Below are 25,125 nucleotides of genomic sequence, written 5' to 3'. Positions count from 1 at the left end.
AGAGACAAACCTGTGGAATGTCAAAAACTGTTACTTTTCAAGTCATGGTTACAGGCTTACATATTTCTATTCATTAGAAATGTTTGAGTTCTTGGGTACCTTGCCATTGTTTTAGTGTTTTATCTCAAGCATGTTGATCAGAATTTTGCTTTTCTAAGTAGCCAATGCATGAAGCATCCAGCTGTTGTTTGTCTGTTAGCCGAACTATGACAGATATTATGTCAGACAATTTTGGGCTCAAAATTGGTCAATTTTGCCTCTTTATCCTTATTTCTTTCCTTGGTGAGAACAAAACAGATTTGTAAAGTACTGATTTGCAACTATAAGTCTCACTACTTCAATTGACAATAAATACTTTGTTATCCATCTTTATTTGGGCTTAAAACATGTGATTAAGGGGAGTTAGATACAAACTAAGCTTTAGGGTGCTTTTTCATACCAGGTTTTAAAACCTTCAAACTGATCCACTTGTGGTTGAGGAATCAAACACAGAATGTTTAATACAGTTTACCAAGAAAAAAAACGCTCTTTCCTTTCAGTCTTTGTGCTCTACTAAACACATTGTGGCTATTTTTCATCTTTCACTTTCTACTTGGCAAAATAACCGCTTAAGCACTTAAAATGTCTTTATTTGTACTAACGGCCGTCAAAAGCTGAACCCTGCACAAAGCAGTATTGTGCTAAAGCGCATGCCACAGTCTTTTAGCCGCTGTGCATAATCTCTGCTCCGCTGTGCTCTCACAGGAGGAATATGAACTCCCTGTCCAAACAGTTTACTGCACAAAGATATAATGCTGCAATAAACTCAACAAAAACACCACAGTGTTGGGGTAGGACATGACTGCAACCTGTCATTGTTGCATGGACAAATGAATGGGAGAACTAAGAGTTGGACTGTGAAAGGTTGGATTTATTGCAGCGAGCTATTCGCATTGTTTAATGTCTGGAGAATGGAAATTAAGAGACTCCATTTCCAGATCAAAGGCGTGCACTCATGAGGCAGGGTTTGTTCAGAGTTTAATGAAATTCCCCCTCAAAACAAAGCCTATGCTAATAAACTCTGCTCAATGAGAAAGGAGGGGAGAAAAAGGGAGAGAAATCAAGGGATAGGGGGAGGATATGCATTTGTTTGCCAAATAAATACCCCGCTTTTTAGTTCTCTGCTATAGCAAAAAGATTAAAAGAGGGGTTAAACAGACATTTAAAGAAGATATGTTTAACCCCCTTTTCACATTCTGCCCCCTTCTAAATTCTAAATAGAGTATTTGTGAAACATTTTGGTCAAATACTGCACATATAAAGATCAACTGCCCCCTTTCTGAACCATTTGTACAATTCTGTGCAATGCAGCCGGTTTTCCGAGGCGATAGAGATAATCACAAAGAAACTGCATCTGTTAACTCCCTGATTCTGCTCGCCTGAACAGATAAGTTAGACTTTGTTGAGTTGTGTGTTTGTTTTTTTAATTGGACATTGCTCCAAACATATAAAGGTACACTTTCAAGGATTTGTAAACATCTTTTGCACTTGGAATGTCCAATTAGCTCATGTATGGAATTTGGCTGATTATATTGCATTGTGTCCTATTGTTGCTCAGCCTGCAGCTGTGTTGTCCTACGTGTCTTTGAAGTAGTTATGATCAGTCCTTGCATAAGCGTGGACACATATTTTACCAAGATTTTGTACATTTGCATGTTTTCTGCAGTGTCAGAGCATGCGTCTCTCAGACGTGCACAGAAAGTCCCAGCTGTGGAGAGGTATAGTCAGCATCAGTCTGATAGAAGGTCGCAGTCTGCAGCCAATGGATGCTAATGGTCTCAGTGACCCTTATGTCAAATTCAGGATGGGCCACCAAAAGTACAAGAGCAAGGTAAAAACTGTTTTGTCTAATATCCTTTAATATTACAATGTTCTGATGTATAAACAAAAAAAAAACAAAAAAAAAAAGAATTGTATACTAAGATGTATTTTTTTACCAGCTTGAAGTCCCACTCCGATCATCGTTTGATCTATTTTAAAAGCGTTCTCAGTGAGACTATAATTATGCCATTTTTAGGCTAAATAAAAAAATGTTTTTTGGTTTCTAGGCCATAGTTTCTGGAGAGCGGCAGTAGTTTGTTAGAAATTTGTTAGAAAGTTTTGGATACGACTGTTGGCACAGAGCTAGTCCACCCCCGCTTCCCATCACCCATGTGTTAACACCCTCTCTCGCTAGCTTACAGCCCCTCACAACACCAACCTAACATTACCAGTACCACAAAAATGGTGAGCAATATTAAAAGCGTCCAGCTGTACAGTTTTGAGCCAGATGTCAGCTCAGACGAGAAAAACAAAGACGTACGTAAATCTATTAGTTTGCAAGTGGATGCATCAGAATAGGGCGGAGCAGTTTCAAACAACATTTTTTTATCTGCTCCTGATGTGCAACGATTTGATTAAAAAATTATCACATGTGCAGTTTTAAGCTAATTTTTCTTTAGACATGTCCTCCATCATCTGAAAAATGCCACATCTGCAACCTGATTTTTATCGGAGTGGGTCTTTAATGATATTACTATGGACAACATTTAGTAAATCTGTTTTATTTGGGTTTCCTGGTACTCTATTACACATTAAGGGATTTAATAATTGATATACAAGTAAAAAAGACCTGTTTTGTCTTCTCATACTTGTGTTTCCTAAACTGAAATACCTAAGTTAAAGAGTCAAATATCATTTTTTAAAAGTTCTTTCCATAAAAAGTACACACATCTGACTCATAAATCAAGTCTGAATGGCAAACCATGGATTTTTCTTGTGTTGTTTCTTTAGACAATTCCCAAAACACTAAATCCTCAGTGGAGGGAACAGTTTGATTTCCACCTGTATGAGGAGCAGGGGGGCTTCGTGGACATTACAGTTTGGGACAAAGATGCTGGCAAAAAAGATGACTACATTGGAAGGTAATGTAATCAATTCAAATAAAAGTCCCCATGTTTATTATTATTATTATTATTATTATTATTATTATTATTATTATTATTATTATTATTATTATTATTATTATTATATTATAAACAGGATCATTCTAATCTTTTTAAGATTATTTCATTATATGTAAAATATAAACCCATTTTATATAACTATTATTTCAGATATTTGACTTTAGTACAGCCATTCCCATCTTAACCTGATACTTTGGGAGATATGCACAGTTTAAGACAGGATGCTCCCAAGTGCCTTCTAAAAAGTATACATTTCCTGCTTCATCTAAGTTATCTTTAGTTGTTTTTCTGTTTATTCATTATTTTTAGACTGTCGCTACTGCTGTGCTTCAGCACAGCGTGTGATTTATAACAAGGATTTGTTGAGGTCATTACACTGAAACAAACTAACTTTATTTCTAAGGGGAAATCATTTCTTTTGTTTCATGTCATAACTTTGCTATACATTCAGGGTAACGATTTCTTCTACACAAGTATTTTAATGTTTTAAATAATGGCTCACCTTAGGAATGATTTTGTTTCAGAAAAGTCAACTTGAACTTAAACAAGAGTTTGCGCATCATTCTTTTTTTTTATTATCTTGTTTCAGGTGCACTGTTGACTTGTCACTTCTTAGTAGAGAACACACTCACAAGCTGGAACTTCCACTGGAGGACGGCAAAGGTGTTCTGGTGCTGCTGGTCACACTGACTGCATCTGCTGCTGTTTCCATCTCAGACCTGTCCGTCAACATGCTGGACGATCCGCATGAGAGACACCACATCATGCAGAGATATGTGAGTCACTTTCACTGAATAGTTGGCCTTGTGTGGGCCTGGGTTTTTAAAGTTTTATCTTCTAATACACAAGAAGCACAATGTGTCCTTTAAAAAAATGTTTTATGAGGCTGCAGCGTTGAGACTCCTTTGTTTTTTTTAATCTGTTATCACTGTTACAAAGAAAGATTTTCATCAAATTTTTAAAGCTATTTTCATAACATTGCTGTTTATTTCACCAGCTTGAAGTCATGTACTCTGGGTATAAGAACAAATCAGAGGGAGTGTTATGGAGGTCAAAAAGTTAAAAAAAAAAAATTCTCTTTAAAGCTATATGGTTGGATTAACAGTTTTTTAGGATGCAGAGCAGCATTGCAGTTTCCTTTTTTCTGCAGGTAATGATGACATGGGGGAAAATGCTTGAGTAGCAATCGTGTTGTGATCCGATTCTCACTAAGCCTGAGTGTTTGAAACATTATTAGAAAGAAATAAATGTACAGCGAAGAAACCCTGAGGTCTCATTAACTTCAGAGGCCCCGCAGCACAGCCCAGTATTTCAACCTTTTGTCTTAACATTGTTAACCCTGAACCTTTTCTCCTACTCCACTCCACAAAGGTGGCGACAGCCCTCATCTGTGGACATCGGCAGAGTTTAGGGTGATACACCCGTGATATTCAGTGATCTACGGGGGTTAGGGGAACATTTGATCTGAGTTTAACGCTCGGTCATACCCTTGTGTGGATTCTCTGCATGATTAGACTGAATGGAGCATCCCCGCTTGTGCGTGTTCCCACTTTTCAATCTGTTCATAAAGTGCAGTGGCTGAACGTCAGTGCCACGACCCACATGACCGCGGCGGTTCACTATTGACTATGCCACAGGAGGTCAACCGCTTTGTCTCCTGCACTGCAGGTACCACTTCGGATCAGAGGGGGGAGCTCTAGGACTGAGGCACAAAACACGCTTTGCCTCTTTTAACAGTCACAAAATGAGGGCGGAGAAGAATGGGTGTACGAGTGTGCGTCTAAGTGAATGTGTGTAATAGAGGGCGAGAGGTAAAGGGTGAGGGTTACACCAGGAAGGGAAGGCGTGTAAAATGAAAAGAAAAAGCTATTTCACCTCACAACTCTCGCAGACCCCCGTTTTTCTGCTCGGCTGAAGGCAACCCATTTTACTTCCTTCAACTACCTCCTTTCCTGCCTCCTTCTCCCTCTTGTACTCCCCATTTCTGTCCCACTCTCCCAGTAACCTCAGTTCTTTGTCTGTTGGCCTTCATTTAAGATGAAGGGATGTGGAGATAGAGGGTGGAAGAAGGTGGAGGGGGTTTGCAGATGGAGGTTGAGTCAGTTTGAAGACTTGAATTGTCCCTCCCTATTAACATATTCCTTTTCCCCACACTGACAGTCTCGCAAGTGAGGAATCTAATAAAGATGTACCTTATCAAAGAGTCCTCTTAAGACCATGTACCACCTTTTAATACAGAGGTGCTGCTCAAAATTCCTGTGTGCGAGCAGGTGCTCTGTTCCAGTTAAAACCTGCACAATACATCAACTCCGGTCAATCATAAGCATTTGCACACAGATGTATGTATGCAGCAGCAGTCGCTACCTGTGTCAGCTATGTCATAAAATGGTACATTTCTGTGGGGCAAACTAATACACACCAAGGCAGTTTGTCCAATCATACCGAAGCGGAGAAGAAAGTTGAAATGCAGCACTTGTTCCAGCCCTCAGCAGGGCAGCTCATCTTGTTATTAAAACACACATCGACAAGACCGCTGCAGGGCAGCATGTAGTGGATTGCAAAGTCTGAGCATCATTTTAAAAAAAACACCACCAGGTAGAGTAACTTTATTAACCTGAAGGACTGTATTGTCTTGTGCTTTACATATCTTTTTTATTCCTGAAAATGACTTTTCAGGAATAAAAAAGCTCTGGACTTCAAGTGGTCACAGTGAGGTCAGGAAGCTGACTTTGGCAGATGTTACTTTCTCCATTTGTGCACAATTGATGAAACCAATAATGGACACATGAGTGCTGGGATTTGTTCCTCACTCTGAGCTCATTAGTTTCTATCTCCTTCTTGCTGTTCTGCGTTGTGATAAGTCCCCGTACGGACATTCAGGTGCTGTATCCATCAAGCAGGACTTGATGTCCATTTGGACATTTATGCATCTGAATGCAACTAAAAGCAGGGATGTACGCTATAACACGCTCACTTAGAGGCAACTGCCCAAGATGCTCTATTGCTCAGTGTAACCTTTCCTTCATCCTTAATTACTGCACTGCAGAGCAAGAGAAGGACATAGGAGGAGAGCTAAGAAGAGAGGGAAAGATTTATGCATTATGATGGCAAAGGAGCACACACACTAATGGCTCTTAATGGGCCTGAGGTGGCCACAAGATAGGTGGATGAGCAAAAGAGGACGTGGTGACCTCCGCTGAAGTGGTGGCACTTCACCACCCACCCTCCTGTGCACACACACACACACACCTGCAGCACCTCTCCTACCCACTTGTGCGCACCGCTCCGAGGTGAAGCGAAAGCACACGCCCTCGATGGAACGTGACTTACAGCAAAGTGCGAGCGGAGCAGCTGTGACTCTTGGCAGACAGTGATCCTGAGATGAGGAGTAAGAGCAGGAATCAGAGGGAAAAGTTGTTAGAATCGGGCTTTGTGTTTGAAGATTCACAGTTATTTGATCAAATGTCCCCTGAGCTGAAGGGCTGCTGGGCAGACGCTGTGTGCGTGTTTGTGAAATGTTAGGCAGTGGTGTGATGAAAGGTGACATGCTGTAAAGATGACAGTGAGTCACAAGCCTATGCCGACGCTGATTCATTTGTGTTTGTGTGTGACAGAGACGGGAAGAAGATGTCACAGTGACAAGCTGTCAGTCACAGATGGGGTGGTGGGGGGGTGTCTTTTGAATGCCAACTTTAGCCTTCTGTTTTTGTCCCTTCTCCTTCGTTTATCCTTCGTTTTCATTTCCTCTTTACCCCCGTCATTCCAACCTGTCCATTGTTGTCTATCTGAGGGGAATTTGAATCCTCATAGAGGAAGGGTGGGTTGAAGGGGTTGAAGCTAATTTAGATGTCCCCCTAGGATGTATTCGGGTAAAACCTCAATTGCAGCAGAATAATTGGGGTTTAAAAATTAAGTTGTCTGAAATAATTCTGACCTGGCTTTGATTTGTAAGCCATTGAGTAGACTCAAAGCTAGCATTTTCTTAAATAATCTTAGGTTGTTTCAGAATTCCTTCACTACTCTCAACATAGTATGTATACAGCACATTTGCCATTTTGTAGAGCTGTCCCAGTCCACTATTCCAAAATAGTGTCCCAGGAATTTCCCAGAAATCTCTGCAAAAAACCTGTGTGCACTGGTACTCACTAGATTATTGAATATAGACCAAGATGCATTGCCTTTGAAAGAGTTCTGTGAAAAAAATGTATTTTAAAAATTTCATTATAAACCATCCAACTTTTCATCATCAGAACACTGGATTCATTAATAGTCTTCGTAAAATGTTTACATTTATTAGGTTTTTACTTAGGAAAATTGGTTACTCTAAATACATTTAAAAGTGAGCATGGGGTCTGAATTGCTTTTAAAATATAGGGCACTAGATAGATTTTTAGTAGGGAGTAGGGAGGGAATTCGGACAGCCTAAAAATAACCCTCAGCGTAAACTGTTAATCTAATTTCGATGCTTTAGGTGAGTTTCTGTTAGAAACATTAAGTAACAATAAATATGTTAAAAAAAATGTTGCTTCATCTCTCCTCAGCCTCACAGCTGGATTGTTATCAACTCACTGCTGCATGTTATTATTGCTGTTTAAGTCCCATCACACAAACTCTTAAACCAATACAGTATTTTGGCCTCATCTCTTCCTCCTTTGCCTCCCTCTTAGCCTTTCTTTAAGTCTTTTTCCTCTTCGGCCGCTTCTCAACAATCACAACAAGCAGCTGTATCTTCAGAGAAATCGTGCCTTAAAATTGAGAGTTGTCCCTTCTCTCTCTGCCTCTCTTTCGCACCCTCTCTTTTTTTCTCTTTCACTCACTCTCTCCCTCTCATCTCCTTTAGAGAGCTTTTGGACAATGATATCGCCAGAAACAGGCAGAGTCTGACAGAGTTGGCTATAATGAATTAAGTCTGCAGCCTGGCCCTGACTCTGAAATTTAAATTATAATTACTCCTGTGGGGATGGAAGGGGTTATTGCCAGAGAGAGAGAAATAAATTGAAGTGAAGTACATTTCCGCTTTGCTTTTAAGACATGCCGACATGCTACTCAATTTGCCCCAGTGCAGGGTTTTTATGCGTGTGTTTATACTTGAGTGTTTGGGTGTGAACAAAAGCAAGAGTTCATCATTGTTTTGCGTGCTTGTCAGCAAATCCCCATTAGAGCTGTGAATGTTTAGGTATTACACATTTTTTTGATTCAATTCCAGTGAAAATTGCTTCTCAGTTTGAACTTTTTCTTGATTCAAAATCAGCAGATAAAGTTTTGTTGATGTGACACAAAAGATTTTAAAAAAGCTATGCATGGAAATATGGTCCGAATGTTTTGTATCGCCTGCATGTTGAAGGGGTAAAAGAGATCACTGTCAAGTCTTTGGGGAGTTTTCATTACAGGGATACTGAGGGGACCTAAAAATAATGGACATTGACATCTGACAAGATCTGAAGGTGTTTGTACTCTTTTTTTATGAGCATGTATCAGGAAGAAAAAAACTTCTTTTGTGACTATAAAGTTAAGGAAATGTCGTACTTATTACGACAGTAATTAGTATTAGTAGTATTCAAAACAGCGGATCTAGATGAAGAAAACCTATTTTTCATGGGACAGTAGTTGCAAAGTAAGATTTGTTGAACCGTTAAACTATTCTAAAACTTTAGATTGATCAAGGTTGCTACAGTGTGGCTAATTCAGTAAAACTCCAGGAAAAAAAAAAAAAGGAAATTGGTAGCTTTGTCATTCATTCTTACTGTATTGGCAGTGAATTCTTGGTAGCAAAAATGTCACAGCTCTGAATATAGAGTTGTGACACCTTAAAATTAAACTGAAATTCCTGTCATTTTATCCAAAGTCTGACAAAAACAGTTTCTCCATTTAAAATGAGAACTTTTTAGAAAATTAATCAGAGTTACAAACAGAACTAAAAAACAAACTTATTCTGGGAATAAAATTCAATAAAAAAAAAAAAAAAGACAAAAGGATTGGGTAACAGCACATCTAAGATTTTTTTTTAAATTTTAGACAGAAAAATTAAAATAGAAAATAAATGGATAATGGTGAAAGTCCCAATGTTGGGGAAAAAACTCAATATGTATAATAAAAATAGATTTAAGCATGGGTTTGTAACATTTCTATTTTTTATATTAAAAAAATACTTCGAATGTTCATGACTATTTTAAAGGCTGATAATAATCCCTACACATTTGTCATCATTCAAAAGATGTTCTTGTTTTTACACAGTTGACATTTGCTATGTTTGTACAATGTTGTGCATACTCCACTGATATTTTCCTAAGTATACTTCTTGTAGTCTTTCACGGTGAAATTGATCAAATATTTTTAGGCTGTTCCTAAGCCAACACAGACAATATCATTAGTACCACTAATAATAAAGGAGTCCTGACATTGTTTCTGAAAAAAATCTGGATTTGTTTAAATCAACATTATGACAGTTAATTATGTGAGTTATTTTGTATTTTTATTTTAGGTTAGTATTCATCGATAGGCACTTAATTAATAAAAGAACAAATCATTTGACGTCTATTTAGATTGATTTCTTGACTTGTTCCATTTTAAAACATTTCTTACCCTCATCTGGGAATGAATTTTCAAAGAAGAAGCAAAAAGTTCTCAGGATTTCAAGCAAACTAAGCCTTTTTTCTCTTCTCTTCTCATCCATTTGTCCTTTGTCAGCCTCCATGTAAATGCCAGCTGTACATTTTCCGATGTACACCAGTAAAGAATATATATTCCACCCTTTTTTCTCCTTATAAAATGTCAGGCTATTGACCTGCCTTTTTATTGCAGTGCTAATTTGCAGTCCTCTATGACTTTTAACCCCTTTACCCATGATTTTGCAGAGCCTCTGGAGGTCATTCCACAATCTGAAAGATGTGGGTGTGGTGCAGGTTAAGGTCATCAGGGCTGAGGGACTTATGGCAGCAGATGTCACAGGTAAGACAACGACCTTTGAGTCCAAACCACACAATAATTATGTGTATTTCTTATACGGTTTTGCCACACATTAGTACTATTAGTACACATTTGCTATCAAAGTTGGTGGCACCTAGCTCAGAGTAACTTTTACACTTTTTTTCATACAGAGCTGCTTAGTTTCTATACATATTGTCTTCCACCTGCAATCTGCCATAAATACAATATCAAAATTGAATTAAGAGTTTATCCTGGGTGGGTATCCTAAAGGGGATTGAAGGTCTACTTTGTGAGAAACTACATTTGCCTCTGCATTTTTAGCAAGGATGCAGGCTGCTCATTTGAATAATAGAGAAAAAGTACACATTTGAACCAACAAATCTCTCTCCTCCCTCCTCCTGTGCGTTCTCTGCTTGCTCTCTCTGAATCCTCCAGCTTCCATTAATTCTTACTTTTAATTAGGTCTACAGTGGACAGGCCTAGTTTTTCACTCTGTAAGATCAAGCAAAGAGAGAATGAAAACTACATGTATGTGCTTGTGTGTGTGAGGAAGACGGTCTGTGGTTTTTCTCTGTTTGAAACATCCACAGTCCCATTAGCAAATAAAGAGTAGATCTGTTTTATGTGAGTTAGTGCGGTGAGCGACAAGAGCAGGAGTGTAATGGCCATTGCTAATGGCTGTCTCCCTCATGCATTTTACATTTATAAATCCATTGTACTATTCATCATTTTCTCTAATATTTGTGTATTTTTCTGAAGGACTAAATGTAGAGTATGTAAAAGCTTTGCTAAATTTATTTTTTGTAATGTGTTTACAGAAAATATTGATTTTATTATGAACTAATGCTATTTTTTTATTTTCAGAATGTGTTCAAGGACTAATAATACAACAAGCACATCTTTTTTAAAAGATTAAACACCTTATTACATTGTTTTTTTGACATCATGACATGAAATTACTGTTAAAATTCCATTCTGATCTTTTGATCCACTGTAAAACGTTCCCAGTGGTAATGTAAATAAGACCATGCCATTTTTAGGCTAAATCAAAAAAGCTGCGGACATCATTTCTGCAGTGCGGCAATAGTTCATTAGAATTGAATGAAGAAATTCAAATAAAGAAATACACAGAAATTCTGTTTTAATCCTAATTTTATTTCTAGATGTCCTCCACCTTGAAAAAGATACTACAAGAACATATTAAAACACAATTTTCCTCAGAGTGGGTCTTTAAAGGCCGTAGCAATGAAACAAAAATGGAAGAATGCCAAAACAAAACAGAAACATAAGGTTGAATAAAAGTTCGCCAAGAAAATATTTCTCTGTTTCATACATTCATAGAATAAGATCTCCTTTGCTTTCACCGGTGGGTTGACCTCTACTACTTTATTCTTTGTCACAAAGAGCTCACATTTTTCTGAACAGTTGAGTGTGAAACCATAATTGAGTACACGCATTGATGAAAATAAAAAGGCTAATACTTTTTTTTTGCTTGCTACAAAATGTTCTTAGAGCCAATCTGCACAGATGAATACAGCGAGTGAACTGATAGAAAAAGGTGTTAGTTCTAGATGGTTCATTTTAGTTTTGAGTTTGATGGTGTGTGTATGTGTAGGTGTGTGTGCGTGTGTGTGTGTCTTTGTGCGTGTCACTGGCAGAAACAATCGCTCTGTAAGAGCCCCATAAGAGCCCTCACCGCATGAACACCCCATTTTAACAACCCAGACCAAGAGAGGGTCAGGAGCAAGGTGAGAGTGAAACAAAAGGACAGACAAACAGACAGACAGAGACAGAGAGGGACAGGGGGACGAGGTCAGAGGAGACTGCCAGAGTTCACACTCTCTCTTCCATTCATGCCGCCTGTCTCCTCTCCCATCTTTTTTTCCTCTTCCTCGTCCTCCCTCTCTGCTCTCTGGCCATCTCCCTCTCTCTAATTGGAGTGTTTTTGTGAAGTAGCTCCACTCCAACCCAAGTAGGATAACTGAAAATAGTTTCTAAAACCAACAATCCCTTTTATGCGCCAGCTCTTGTCTCTCTGAGTGGATGCTATACCGCTGGAACATTTCAGTAGTTACACACACACACACACACACGCACCCTCACACACACACACACACGCACACACACACAAACACACACACACACACCTGCAGCAGAAGCTCCATCACACATTTTTTAAAAACAAAGTCTGCAATGTTAAAAAACCCACTCCAAAGAAAATAGTGTTTTTAACATGTTCTTGAAGCATTTTTCTGATAATGGGGGATATATATAAACAAAATTAAGATTGTAATTGCATTTCTGAGTATTTCTTTATTCAAATCCTTGTGAATCCGGATCAGATGAAAAAATGTCAGTTTAAAAACCTGGTACGGTAGTTGTTATGTACAAATTATAATCTGCGGGCCACAAGCTCCCTGCTCCGCTTCATTCTGATGCATCCGCTTGCAGACAGAAAAGGTGCATGTACGTCTTTGTTTTCCTCGTCTGAGCTGGTATCTGTTTCAAAACTGCACGGCTGGATCGCTCCAATATTGCTCGTCATTTTTTGTTGCACCGCTAATGTTTGGTTGGGGCTTTGAGGGGCTGTAAGCTAGTGGGAGAGTGAGTAAACAAATGGATGATGGAAATAAGGGAAGGCTCGTGCATGCATTAACAGTTTCGCCCACAACTCAGAAGTGAATTTCTAATGACCTCCTGCAGCTCTGCAGAAACTATGTCCCATAAACAACAAAGATTTTTACAATTATTGCTAAAAACCGCATAATCATTATTAAAAGACCACTGGGAATGCATCAAACGATGATTGGAGTGAGACTTTAATAACGTGTTGATTTTGAGGATGCAGCCTAAACTCCCTTTTCGGGTGAATGCTAAAAGGAAAATTGATTGATTATTAAGGCAGTAAAAATAGAGTGTTTTTTCCCTCTCAAAGCTTTTTATGTAGCTGTCATATATGTTCTCTGCAGCGTCACAGAGATAGTTTCCAGAAGGGGGAGCAGGGGGGCCTTTGCTCACCTTACCTAGGTTCTATCTGAGGGGCTCTCAAACCTGAGCGTATAATCGGTTATGACAGCAGCCTCTGGTGCTGTTGGCCCATGAGGTGAAAGTTCATCGCCAGCAACAACTGCCTCTGCAGCAACACATAATAAAAAAAAAAGATTATTAGGGTAAAACCTGTGGGGGATGAAATGAAGATGGGGAGAGGCGTTGAAGAAATAATTTGCATCTCTTAATTTGGGTGATTGCGTTTAAAATTAATCAGACTTGATTAGTTGGGAAACATTATCATCGTTCATGATTGAAAAGCTCCCCAATGATTAAAGAAGCTTTGAAAGTTTTTACATTAAAGTTTGCCTTAAAGAAAACAAATGATAAATGCTGACAAAGCTTTATTTTGACTTGTATACAATTTGAATGCAAATTGCTGTTGTTGCAGTCTGAATTTGTCCAATAAAGAATATGCATTTTAGTACAAAACATGATTTGCAGGGAGCTAATAAATAAAGTGCAGAGATCTGAGAGCCTTTTGTCTGTTTTAATGGAAGCCGCTTTTCAGTCGAACAAGTCGTACTCGTCAATATTCACTTGGAGCATTTTACATCAATATTGCGCCTCAAACAGATATGAAAAGCAACACCTACGCTTCGGAATTGATCACTGTGACATTTACTTTGTACATTCATTAAATATCCTGCCCTTGCCAAAACATTTGAAGAAAATCGCACCAATCAATGACACTCATTCAGCATTCCTCCAAAGACTCTGTGGGGCTTTGATCTCAATCCCAAACTTATTTCACGTTATTATGTAACAGTACTGCCATTCTAATATTTTACTGTTGTCCCTGTTTTCCCATTAAAGATGATTTGAGGCCTTTCTTTTTTCAAAAAACATGACCCAGCCTTTCAAGTTATAATCTTTAGCTCCCCACAGATTTTTTTGTGATTATCAAAGCCTAAATTAACTGTTTTGTTATTTTTAGTTTATTCTGTGGCAGTAAAAAGGAGGGGGGCAGATAAGTGGGGCTGGTTGCACTCCCTTCATTTTTCTACAAAGACTTTGAGACATTAGACGCAGCTAAACGGGATATTACTTGGAAAATTACTTTTTTTGATGATCACAGTCCAGCAAGCTATTCTCAGGAGGAGGAATCAGCTTTCTTTATTTTTGTTATTTTGAGTCTCATCTTCTTCTTGTTATATAACTGCTGTATATTTAGAAAAAAATATATAATTGGAGTTTTTTAAACAGTTTTTTCCTCAAAAATGGTATTTTATTTTTTTAGTCGTTTAAAGTTTTTTTTTCTAATTATACAAAAAAAAGTTATAACATTGTCACTTAATTTTGTTTTAATGATTCATGATGAAGCAAAAGTGAATTCTTAGTTTGAGTCTGTTTTTATTGTGTCTTTGTCTTGTGTTTTATGACCCCCCCCCCACCCTCTTGCACTGAAATCAACGATCATGGACTCCCTGCATTTCTCAAGCACTGCTGTATATCTGCTCTGAAGTCTCCGGGTCTATATAGCCCCTCTTGTTCCTGGAAACATTTACTTTTAAAGTTTTTGACCTACTTCTTTTCTTTTCCATCTGACAACCCAGAGCTCAGCTGCCCCTTAACTTTATGTTAACCCCTTTATGTTAACCCCTTAACATTTGTGTCTGAATTGTGCAGCCTTTGATAGAAGGACATGCAGATGCAAGACTGATATGCTGTTGTCTAATAAACTGAAAACAACTAACTCATTCTAACTATCCTAATTCCAATAGATTTAAACAAAACTTTAGAAAGACTTTAAAAAAAGACTTTAAAAAAATATTATTTAGGATTTTACTAGCTCAGAATAATGTAACTGTTCATTATTTATATCCTTTTTCTATTACTTTAACACAACTTCATTTATTTGTAGGTAAGAGTGACCCATTTTGTGTGGTGGAACTGAGTAACGATCGGCTTCAGACGCACACGGTTTACAAAAACCTCAACCCAGAATGGAACAAAGTCTTCACTTTGTGAGTGTCCGTCACAGCACTGTCACTTAAGAAAATAGGTTTTAAAATGTGTTCTTGTTTTATGACGTCTTTTGGAAGTCAAAGTAGTTTTTTTAAATTACAATGATTTAGTTATTTTAGTTTATAGTCTATATTTCCCTTTTGAATTTTGGTATCTATATTTAAAACTAAAAAGAAAAACATGAACCTGCGTTCTGATGATATAATCAGATTTTAGTATTTAAAAAAAAAAAGGACGATATAAATTTATTAAAAAATACCCCTAATTATATATCATCTTTTTTTGTGTCAGGTATACAATTATATTTAGAAGTTTTCCTTTTTCATTGATTTTCTTTTAACCATAGTCTAATTTTGAAGTAGCTCTCATTGTGGTTTAGCATCTCATATTAAATAATGATTATTTTACTTTTCTGTGTTTTTTAACAAATGGATTTAAATAGTTTTTTGTGTCTTCTGTGCCTAAAAGGAATTTGCACAAAAAAAAAAAATATACAGTCTTTACAGGTTTAGTTTCCTGCTGTTGTCTTTTTGTTTGGGCCAGCAACGTGAAGGACATCCACTCGGTCCTTGAGGTCACTGTTTACGATGAGGACAGAGACCGGAGTGCGGACTTCCTGGGAAAAGTGGCTATTCCTCTACTAAATGTGAGTCAAAGGCAGATTTCTGTGCGTTTCATTTCTTTTTTAGCCTCAGGGGGAATGGAGAGATTGCGCAGCAAAGCAACGGAAAGAATGAAATCAGATGAGGACCAAAAAAAAAGCTGCTGTTATTTTTATAACCTGCACCGATGACTGTTGTTGTTTCCTCAAAGAGACACCATTGACAGAAATGATAAGAAAAAAGTCAAAAGAAAAAAAAAGATTGATAGCTGAGAAGATGGAAAGTAAGTGGGGGGGAGATGAGATGAAAATGACGCTGATGGAGAGATGAAAAATCCGATTTGGAAAAAAGAAAAGTGTCTCTCATATTTGGTAAAAATATAGATTGCCTGTGAAAGAACTGCGTAGCTCATATATCTTTGCTCTGCTGTACTGTATGATTCCCCAGGATAGTTAATTTCTATTTGACAGAACAGAGCTGCAGTGGGTAATGAACAGGTACTTGTCAGAGTTGCCACAGTTGTTTTGGGTTCCCTGTCAGCGCCAGCAGCTGGGGTTCAAAGGTGGCCCGAGGAGCCGATTCAGCCGGGTATTGCCAGACAGACGCCTGTCATGTCCCTCTCCCACAGATCCAAAATGGAGAACGCAAAGCCTATGCCTTGAAAAGCAAGGAGCTGACAGGGCCAACAAAAGGGGTCATCTTTCTCGAAATAGACGTGATTTTTAATGCTGTAAGTCTCTTTTTTTTTTTTTTTCCCCGAGTCCCCTCCCTGATTTTTCTTAATAGCCCCCCCTTATTATCCTCTCATTCGCATCCTCTCTTGTTATGCCCAGCTCCCCCCCCCCTTTTTTTTAACCACTGTTGTCTTTATTCTGTTTTTTCTCCCCCCTCCTCTACTCCCATCTCATCCTTCGTCCCCTGTCCCACGTCCTCATTTTGGCTTTAATTATCGAAAGCTCCCTCTCAGCAGCCTTTGTTTGCCCATTCCTCATCGCTGTGTGTGTCCTACAGCGGCCATCTTGAAGCTCTGCCTCCTGCTCTCTCTAGCCCCTGACATGGCTTGATCCATGCATGTGCTGCTATGTTATCCCGCCTCCCAATTTTTAAAAAAATTCCTTCTAAATAAAAGCATTGTTTCTCACAAGCCAGTATGCTGATCTTTACACTGCTGTGTCTGTTTACTCCACGATCCAGGTGAAGGCTGGTCTCAACACGCTGACTCCTCCAGAGCAAAAGTATATTGAAGAAGAGCAAAGAGTGTCCAAACAGGTAGATCAGCAGTCGCCTTCTTCTGTTCAACTGTCTGAAATAAAACCAGCGAATGGCACCTTGTAAAGCACGACAGTCCTGAAGGCAAAATGCGACGGAATGATTGAAGGAAAAACAGCACATTGTTGCTATTTTTCATCCCTCCACTACCCCTTCTCTCATCTCTTTCCCCTCGCATCCACTCTGAGTGGTGAATAGAAATGTCAAGCTGTCAGCTCTGGGGTGCATAAGTAGATTGGCCATCCTCATAGTTGGCCCTCTTTGCCACTGCTGCTTTGCACTTCATTGTCACGCTGCTCAGTGTGGCGGCACCACAAAAGGATGAATGGTAGGGGCTGGCCCGCATCAGACGTGTCATATGAGTGGCCGTTCGGGCTCAGCAGTCAATGTTACGCCATGCGCAGCCGAGCACAGCCCTGCCCAACACAGCTCGGCACACACACGGCAGCTCCCATACCACCCTTTTGTCATCCCTCCATCCACCCTTCTGTCCCCGCTGTCCCTGCCTCCACTGCAGCTCTCTACCTCATCCCGCTCTGCGCCTCTCTCCTTTTTTTCTTCCGTCTCACCCCTGACTCACAGAGATGACCCATGTCAGCGTCTCGCAATGATGATGTCACTGGCTGCTTTGGAGGGATTGCCCCATGAGGGCTTCTTTGTGTGGTAGCAGCTCCCCCGATGGTGCGCTTTTTGGTGTGCCGTCTCACTCTGAAAGAAAAAGCAAAAAAAAAAAAAACAAAAGAGAGAAAGCATGTGCTGTCTGTCAAATTCAAGCGTTAAACTGCAATTAGGACATCTGACTCAATAAATTACTTCACCACTTTTCTAAGTGTCTTCTAAGTTAAAGCCTTTGATATGACATAATTTGAGAAATATAAGGTGCGTATCTAGGCAATAATAAGCAACGAATGGAAGAACGTATACATGAAGATCATGAGGAATGCAAACAATGGATGATTTGCACTTTTACTGTGCCCAGGGTTTGTGTTTCAGAAAGGCAACATGAGAGTCAAAGTGAAATGCATAATTAGTCTGCGTGAAGTTAAAGACGTTTTCTTTTTCACCTTGTTAGCCAAATGACAAGAAAATACAAACTAGACTCACTATGCATAAAACTTATCTTTTTAACATCTGTAAAGTAAAAGATTGATATTTTTTTTATTACTATTCCCATTTAAACAGCTATCTAGATAGACTTTTTGTTTTGTTTCAGGAGGATTTTTCTTCCTTCCTTCTGGTGGTGACCTGATTGGGTGCTTTGCGTTCTCCGCTTTTATGCTGCAAATGGTTGGCAGCCCAGTGGGGTGGCAGGAGTTAGCCAGTTTTCTCTCATCTCTGGCCAAATTCCTGGAGAACATGCAGGGAGGAAAATCCATAGACATTGTAGGAGACTATCATCATTGTAGTAAACCTTATCACTGGGAGAGGCAACTTAGCGGGAACGCAGTGCCAGCTTGCTGTGGTAACTGTTGTCTTCTACTGATCCACATCCAAATATAGCCCTTTCATTTATGTAAACAAGTCCTTATATCACCAACGGTCTCATTGAAAGTCCTGTATATTTATGTCTAGATTTAAAATCCTTTCTAAAAGTATTAATTGTAACAGAAAAAGTCCCAAGATTACGCTCATGCCAATAAATATCTATTTATTGCAGATCTATTATCACAAATGTCTGCATTAGAAAAAGTTTTATCAGGTTTTGTTTTGTTTGCATGTGCTTCAGTTTAATAAACCAACATTTTTAGAGCTCTCATAGATAATTATTGTAGTTCTGTAGCCTCTCAAGGTTTTAGGATTTGAGTTTAGACAATAAAAACATTCCTAATGTAAAATACTGAAGTTTTCATTGCTGTGGTGCATTTTTAAGCTCTTATTCAGTATTAACAATTGTTTTCTTTCTACAGTTACTTTTGCACAACTTCAACCGGGTCCGACGCTGCATCATGTTCCTGATCAACACAGGCTGCTACATTAACAGCTGCTTCGAATGGGACTCTCCGCAGAGGAGCATCTGTGCTTTTGTGGTGCGTAGACGTTGCACATTTTCACCTGCACACACGCTTCCCAAGCACACGCAAACGCATTTCATTTCTGCTAATAAAGTAGAGATCCTTCACTGCTAATTTTACACTTTTAACACAAGATACTTCTAATGTTTCGAGCACAGTAAAAAGGGGCGGGGTATGAAAATAATTACTCACATCGTAAAAATAATGTGCCAGCCAGTGGATCTTGTAACTAGCTGCTCAGAGGCATTAAAAAATGCGCACACTTTGTATGAGAGCACTTAGGTCTGAAAATATCTAATTTAGTGGATTCTTCATTTTCATCTTCTTCATGCTTTGCCTTTAAATTAGGCTGCCTTTTCTGTATATCATTGAGAACTTCAATCTTTATGCTTTCTTAAAATTTGTTATCAGTTTTTGTTTGAAATAATGTTATACTTTTTATTATATCATAAAACTCTTATTGTATTTTTATTTTATTTTTTATATTTTGTATTAGTCTTGTATTAATGGGGAATCTATGCAAATATTGGTGAAACTGTGTCAACTTGTAAAAACAAAATGGACTTATTAAATTTGCTGTTGCAACACATGTAAAGCATAATCAGATTTGTTTTTCTTTTCCACTTTGCCCATATTGTCTTAAAAGCACCTTATGGCAAAAGTTTAAGTTGACATTTCCTTGCTAAAAATGAGTACGAACTGGGTGTTGAAACTTGAACATAATTGACCCTTTGATAACCGACTACGAGACAGTCCAGCTGTAATCTGTTGATGCTTTTCCGTGCACTTATGCTGTAAAGTACAAATGACAGTCTTTCCCTCCTTCCCCACCCACTGGCCTCATCCTTTCGCTCTCTGCTGTCATCTGTGTCTGGTATTAAAAGGTGAGGTGTAATTGGACGACTGAGCTATCAGTAAAAGACCTTCTCCTGCAGGGCAGTGAGTGGCAGCATTGAGGTTTCTGCGCTAAAGATGACAGAGCAGGCATTTAATCCTGTCTGTTTTAGTGTCCCCGACTTAAGTAGCTACAGGACAGGTGGACTGGCCCTGCCCCAGCCCTTTTACCGCTGCTGCATTAAGTGTCTCTGCAGCAGACATTAGCAGCAGTTGGCTCTCTGACAGCAGTTTAATCTCAGTAGAGGCTGAATGTGTGTGTTTGTACAGCAGGTCATAGTGTCATCACAAGACATGGGTCAGAAGAGACACAGTATTGATCAGTTAACATTTTCCCTTTGTGTGTGTGTGTGTGTGTGTGTGTCTGTGTGTGAGAAAGGGAGAGCTTGTGTGCGATCGCCTAGAATGCACATGTTTGCATTTTCCTTTGCATCTTTGCATCCTTGTTTCTTATCAGCTAGTGATGAATGAATGCATCTGACATAGGAAGTAGGAATTTTAAGAAATCAAGGTCAGATCTTGCCAACTTGGTCCCTTAGAAACGCACACAAACCCATTGTGTGACTCCAGAAACTCTTTGCCCTTATTTCTTAAAATGCAAACAGTGTTACACATTCATTTCTACTTCATAGATCAAACTATTCGTAATCTTCCTACTCTCACTTGTATTCAAAGTACTCCAATGATGACAAAGAATGTATCTAGGCCAAGGACAGTGTTTCATGGTTTTACAGAAATTCAGAAATGTAGGTGTCATTGTGCCCTCCCCCTCCCTCCCCCTCCATCCGATCTCCACCTTGCTCTTTTGGGAGTCTGCTAACGTAGGAGTAAGCACTTAGCTAAAAGCATCAGAGTAGTTAGCGCAGGTATTCCCTCCGTTCATTGCCATTTCTTCATTTCATTTCTCCCTTACTTTGAGAGGCCTCTTAATCACTTCGCTCATCTCTTTAAGTGGGTTTTTATGGCGGGCCATCTGGCCAAGGTGGTGCATTCACTAAAGTGTACTTCTGTGTGTGATTATGGACATGTGTCTGTACACATGTGCGTTTCTTTTTAGACAGATGTTACACTTAACTTTCCATCATGGCTGCAAGCTACAGAGATGGAGGCTGCAGGCAACTCAAGCTCTAAACGTGCAAATATGTGCACTCCATAAGAGCTGAAGCAGCCCCGGAGGGCAAATTTAGGCCCCTTTTTGTATGTTTGTCGAAACTGTGTGTACGCGCTTTTGCGTCAAATTGCAGTTGTCAAAGTGTGTCACAACACAACACTCCCTCCACAAAAAACATGCTCACATTTTTCTTCATGGTCTGTAACTCTCCTTCTGACGAGTTCTGAAATGCCAGCCGCATGTACACATCAGCCATTAGTGCCAGCTGTGGCTAGTGTGTATGTTGTGTGTTTTGTGTGAATGTGCGAAAAAGGAAAGCTATCGCATAGTCTCCCATGCAGCCTTTCACTCTCTCTCTCTCACACCCACACTGCTGTCACCCACCCATCCCGACAGTGAATCAGCCACCGTGGCAGCTTTGCCTCAGGCGTTGGCACAATGGACGGGACTGGAGTTACCTCCTGTCCTGCATGATGGGTGGTGTCTGTATCTGTGTCTGTGTATGTGTGAGTCGATGCGTCTTTTCTTTATTCCCTATCTCAGCGTCTTCTTCCGTTCTCCACACCTGCAAGCTGAGTGTCTTCCCTCGATCCATCCATCCATCCATCCATTCCCGTTCTTTTTAATCTCTCAGTCCCCTCCCTTCCCTTTACCTTGTGTACCAGAGAGTTGAGTCCATTGTCAGGTTGAACGGTGTTGGGTTCTGCTCTTCTGCTGCTGCCAGCTCTCCCCACGGCCCCTGCAAGACAAGGCTGTTATTGCCCCAGGGACCGCAGGCCTCGGCAGCTCTTCCTCCAAACAAATTTGCTGTAACTTTATCTGCAATTGGGCCCTGAATTGGGAGCAAATAGAGGCAGCTTTGTGACGCTCAGGGAAGGGCGAGGGTAGCGAGCTGGGGGTTGTTGGGGAGGCAGGGGAAATGATACCGGTCTCTTTTATGTCAAGCAAAGTAGGACTCTTATCAGGAAGAGAGCCCAGACAAGGGAGCTACTTCTAGAGGAAACTGGAGCACCTATCACCTGCTTTGCATTTAGATAAAAATTCACCCTGCTGAAATAAAAAAAGAAGGAAAAAAAAGGGAGAGACAGGTACAGAAGCAACTATTTGAGTGTGTACATGTGTGTGTTTGCACATGTCTGCCTGAGAGTTTGATAAAAACACATTGCAGAGACACCATAGCAGTCGGCACCGCACACCACTCCAGGTCTCTTTAAATTGCTCCTTTGACTCCTCTTCAAAGAAGCTCTCTAACTTTTTAAAAGTTTAAACGTCGGAAGTTCGTCTTTGCCCACAGCAAGGGACAGCTTTGAAAAGTATACTTTCACATATTACTGCTCTCCCGATCTGCGAAAACTGAAAAATAGTTGAAGTGGAGTGGCATAACTAACTGAATACCAAGTCAAGAATTTAATCACTAGAGATAGATTGAGCAAATAATAATAGTTATTGTTAAATATTTGCACACAAAGATTCCTGACTTTGACAAAGCATTTTTAGTATAATAAACTTTTAAACTTAAAAAAAACAAACTTTTAAAATATCTTTTTTTGTTTCCCCCCCCCCTTAGATCATTGTTTTTCATGTATTCTACAGTGGAACAGCAGGGGGCAGTCTAGCACCACAGAATGAGGAGTTGGTCTGGTCACTAGCAGGACAGCCTCCTTTCCTCTTGTTCTCTCAGACTTAACAGGACATCTAGTCGCTGTCTGGCAACACTTACTGCCAGCATGGAAATTGATGTAAGGGAGATAAAGGGGAACTCTGAAATCCAAACTTCAGTTTCACTCCACTGAGACAGAGCAGGGGGAAAGTTAGCCCGGTGTGTGGTAAATGTAAGCCAAAGTACTGAGTATTACCCTCCCACAGAGCTGCTCCAGAAAGCGGACAGGATGTGCATTGTGTTTGGAAACAAATAATATAATTTTTAAAGTGTCACGCTAAGTGCTTGAATAAATCATTTTGACTTTCTGCTTTGTTGACATTTTTAACGTTAGACCTTTTTGTCTTTTCCCACTGTATTTTATTTGTAAGAGGAAAAAAAAAACATAAAAGTTTATGAAAGGATTGCCATCTGACAGCCGAAACTTGTCAAAAAAATCTCCTTGTAATTGTTGTGTGTTGATAATTCACCAACTTGTAGCAGACTGATCTAATGTGATTGTTTTTTTAAACAAGGCATTTGAATTTCTGATTATGCTCAGATGTGATGTTTGCCCATTTCAAACATAGCCATAGTTATAACCACTGCTAAATCCATTTAGTAAATTTGACACACAAAAGCATATTTTCAGTTCATGACAAATGAAGTTTTGTTAAAATCTAAAAGCTCTCCACAAAAAGAAGAATAAAGAAAACAATTGTTTTTTTTTAAATGACAGAATCAATTAGCTGGAAATTATTTGGAAATGATTTCATTTTCCTACTATTATAAGTAGTTTTTTAGGAAAGCAATAAAAAAATGCTTTATTGAATCTAAAGAATCTACTTTTACACATTTACGAATAATATTTTATGTCATCTTTACTGTAAATAAAATACATTTTACTGGCCAAAATATGTTGTTTTTTTTGCACATTTTGAGCAACACAAAGTGCAAATGAAAAGTGATGCACAATGGCTGCCATGACGAAAAGCACAATGTTGCACAAAAAGAATTTATCAGATACCCTGACCTGTCATTATCCGTGCTTCTGACCACACATTAACAGATTCCCGTAGCCTACATCTGGAGCTTCATTCAGCATCTTCCCTTGCTTTTTTCCCTTCGATCCAGCCGGCTTTCATCTTTATTTTTTTTCCCTTCAATTTTTCTCCGGTCACTGACATCCACAGCAGGCTCCTTCCCACTCCCACCTCTCCAGGCTAAGAGCTTCCTATCTGCTGTACTGAGCAACGGGGGGCTGGCCGTGATCGCCTGGTCCTGGTGGAAAGGTCCAGGCACTGCGGGGCCCCACCGGTGGATGCAGAGACGATACAGAGCCGTCCATTGCTGAGTCCGGGTGTCCAGTTTCTCTCGCTGTCTGTCAAAACTTCGCCTTCAGCCACTTAAACCGAATGAGAAGTGTGTGTGTGTGTGGGGGGGGGGGGGATCACAGATTGAACAACCCCAGGCATGTAAGAAGAAAAAAGGATTTAAAAAAAAATGTATATGATTTGATCTGTTAAAATGTGGAATTTATAGTATTACCATTTTCTACAATAAGCCCAAAAGAAGACCAGAAATGACATTAGCAGGGCAAGATATGCCTGCTGTAAGTTATATTTATCTTGTGTGCGTCTATGTTCGCCAGCATGGAGTTATTTATAGGGCAAACTAAAATAGATTTAAAAGAATTAAGCTCCTTTATTTGTTTGACTGAAGTCAAGTATCTGAACCTTTACTGCGTATCGTTTAGTCTGAGATTATTGAAAGCATGATCAGTTCTTATTATCCAACATTTTGGGAAGTTAGAAAAATTGGTCTAAAGATATATAGTTTAGCAAGTTTTTCTTTGTAGAAAATCTTCAAAAAAACTTTGAAGAATTTCACTTAATGCCTTTTTATTCGAATTAATAATTGATGATTTTTAGACTGAATAAAAAAAAGTTATTTTGGTCACAGTAACATATGGCTTAATCTATTCTCTTCTTTTCTCCTCCACAACTTTTAGATTTAGGCAGAATGTTTTTTTTTATATTCAATAGTATTTTACAGTCATATTTTACATTCAACCTGCCGCCGTATTTCTGTATTTTAACATACACCCTTAATTTTTTTTCTTTTTTTTTTGCACATGAAGCCTCAAGGATTTTCAGATGCGTGTGTTTGCTCACATCGGCTCGGGCTTGCCTCTGTGTATTTATGCTGTCCTGTTTCCTGACTGGCTCCTCTCCACCAGCAGCAGACCAGCACAGAAGCGCTGGACTTCAAATTCACATCAAACTCAGAGTGCAAGCTCAAGAAGAAATTTGTGTTCACCCTTTGCATCACCAGACTTCTTTTTATTTTTGTCTTCACTCTCTTAGATGCACACAAAAATGTTGCTTTACTGCTGATAATTTCCTTTTTTTTTGTTTTCACCCAAGAATCCCGCTTTATCTTGCAATACCTTCAATTTTAGAACTGAAAGACTTGTTTAAATTCTGCAAGTTTATTCAATATCCATTTGTTTTTGCTGCATTTTAAAATGCTACATTTTCTGCTTTTTTTATTTTTCTGAACATATTTGACCTGACGATATCAAGAATGACACACGAGCTGCAATTTAACATTTTTTTAAATCGTAAACTTAAATGTGACAGAAAGCATAGAAGTGTTAGTTTGCATAATA

General features: G+C 39.1%; 1 protein-coding gene across 4 annotated transcripts in view; it reads left to right on the top strand.

Moving 5' to 3' along the window:
• mctp1 (multiple C2 and transmembrane domain containing 1) overlaps window positions 1–25,125 on the top strand; it is a 142,574-nt gene that overhangs the window by 80,738 nt on the left and 36,711 nt on the right. For all 4 annotated transcript variants that reach the window (XM_020706014.2, XM_020706013.2, XM_004072648.4 and 1 more), the window contains 9 exons: window positions 1,706–1,870; window positions 2,812–2,942; window positions 3,574–3,760; window positions 9,839–9,932; window positions 14,824–14,926; window positions 15,471–15,573; window positions 16,158–16,259; window positions 16,724–16,798; window positions 18,706–18,825. In XM_020706014.2, coding sequence (XP_020561673.1) covers window positions 1,706–1,870; window positions 2,812–2,942; window positions 3,574–3,760; window positions 9,839–9,932; window positions 14,824–14,926; window positions 15,471–15,573; window positions 16,158–16,259; window positions 16,724–16,798; window positions 18,706–18,825 — 1,080 coding nt within the window. The remainder of the gene's footprint in view (window positions 1–1,705; window positions 1,871–2,811; window positions 2,943–3,573; window positions 3,761–9,838; window positions 9,933–14,823; window positions 14,927–15,470; window positions 15,574–16,157; window positions 16,260–16,723; window positions 16,799–18,705; window positions 18,826–25,125) is intronic.

This window comes from Oryzias latipes, chromosome 9, assembly GCF_002234675.1.
Source record: "Oryzias latipes chromosome 9, ASM223467v1".
Taxonomy (NCBI): domain Eukaryota; kingdom Metazoa; phylum Chordata; class Actinopteri; order Beloniformes; family Adrianichthyidae; genus Oryzias; species Oryzias latipes.
Note: the sequence above shows the minus strand (reverse complement) of the source record. Positions and strands in the feature narration are given on the sequence as shown.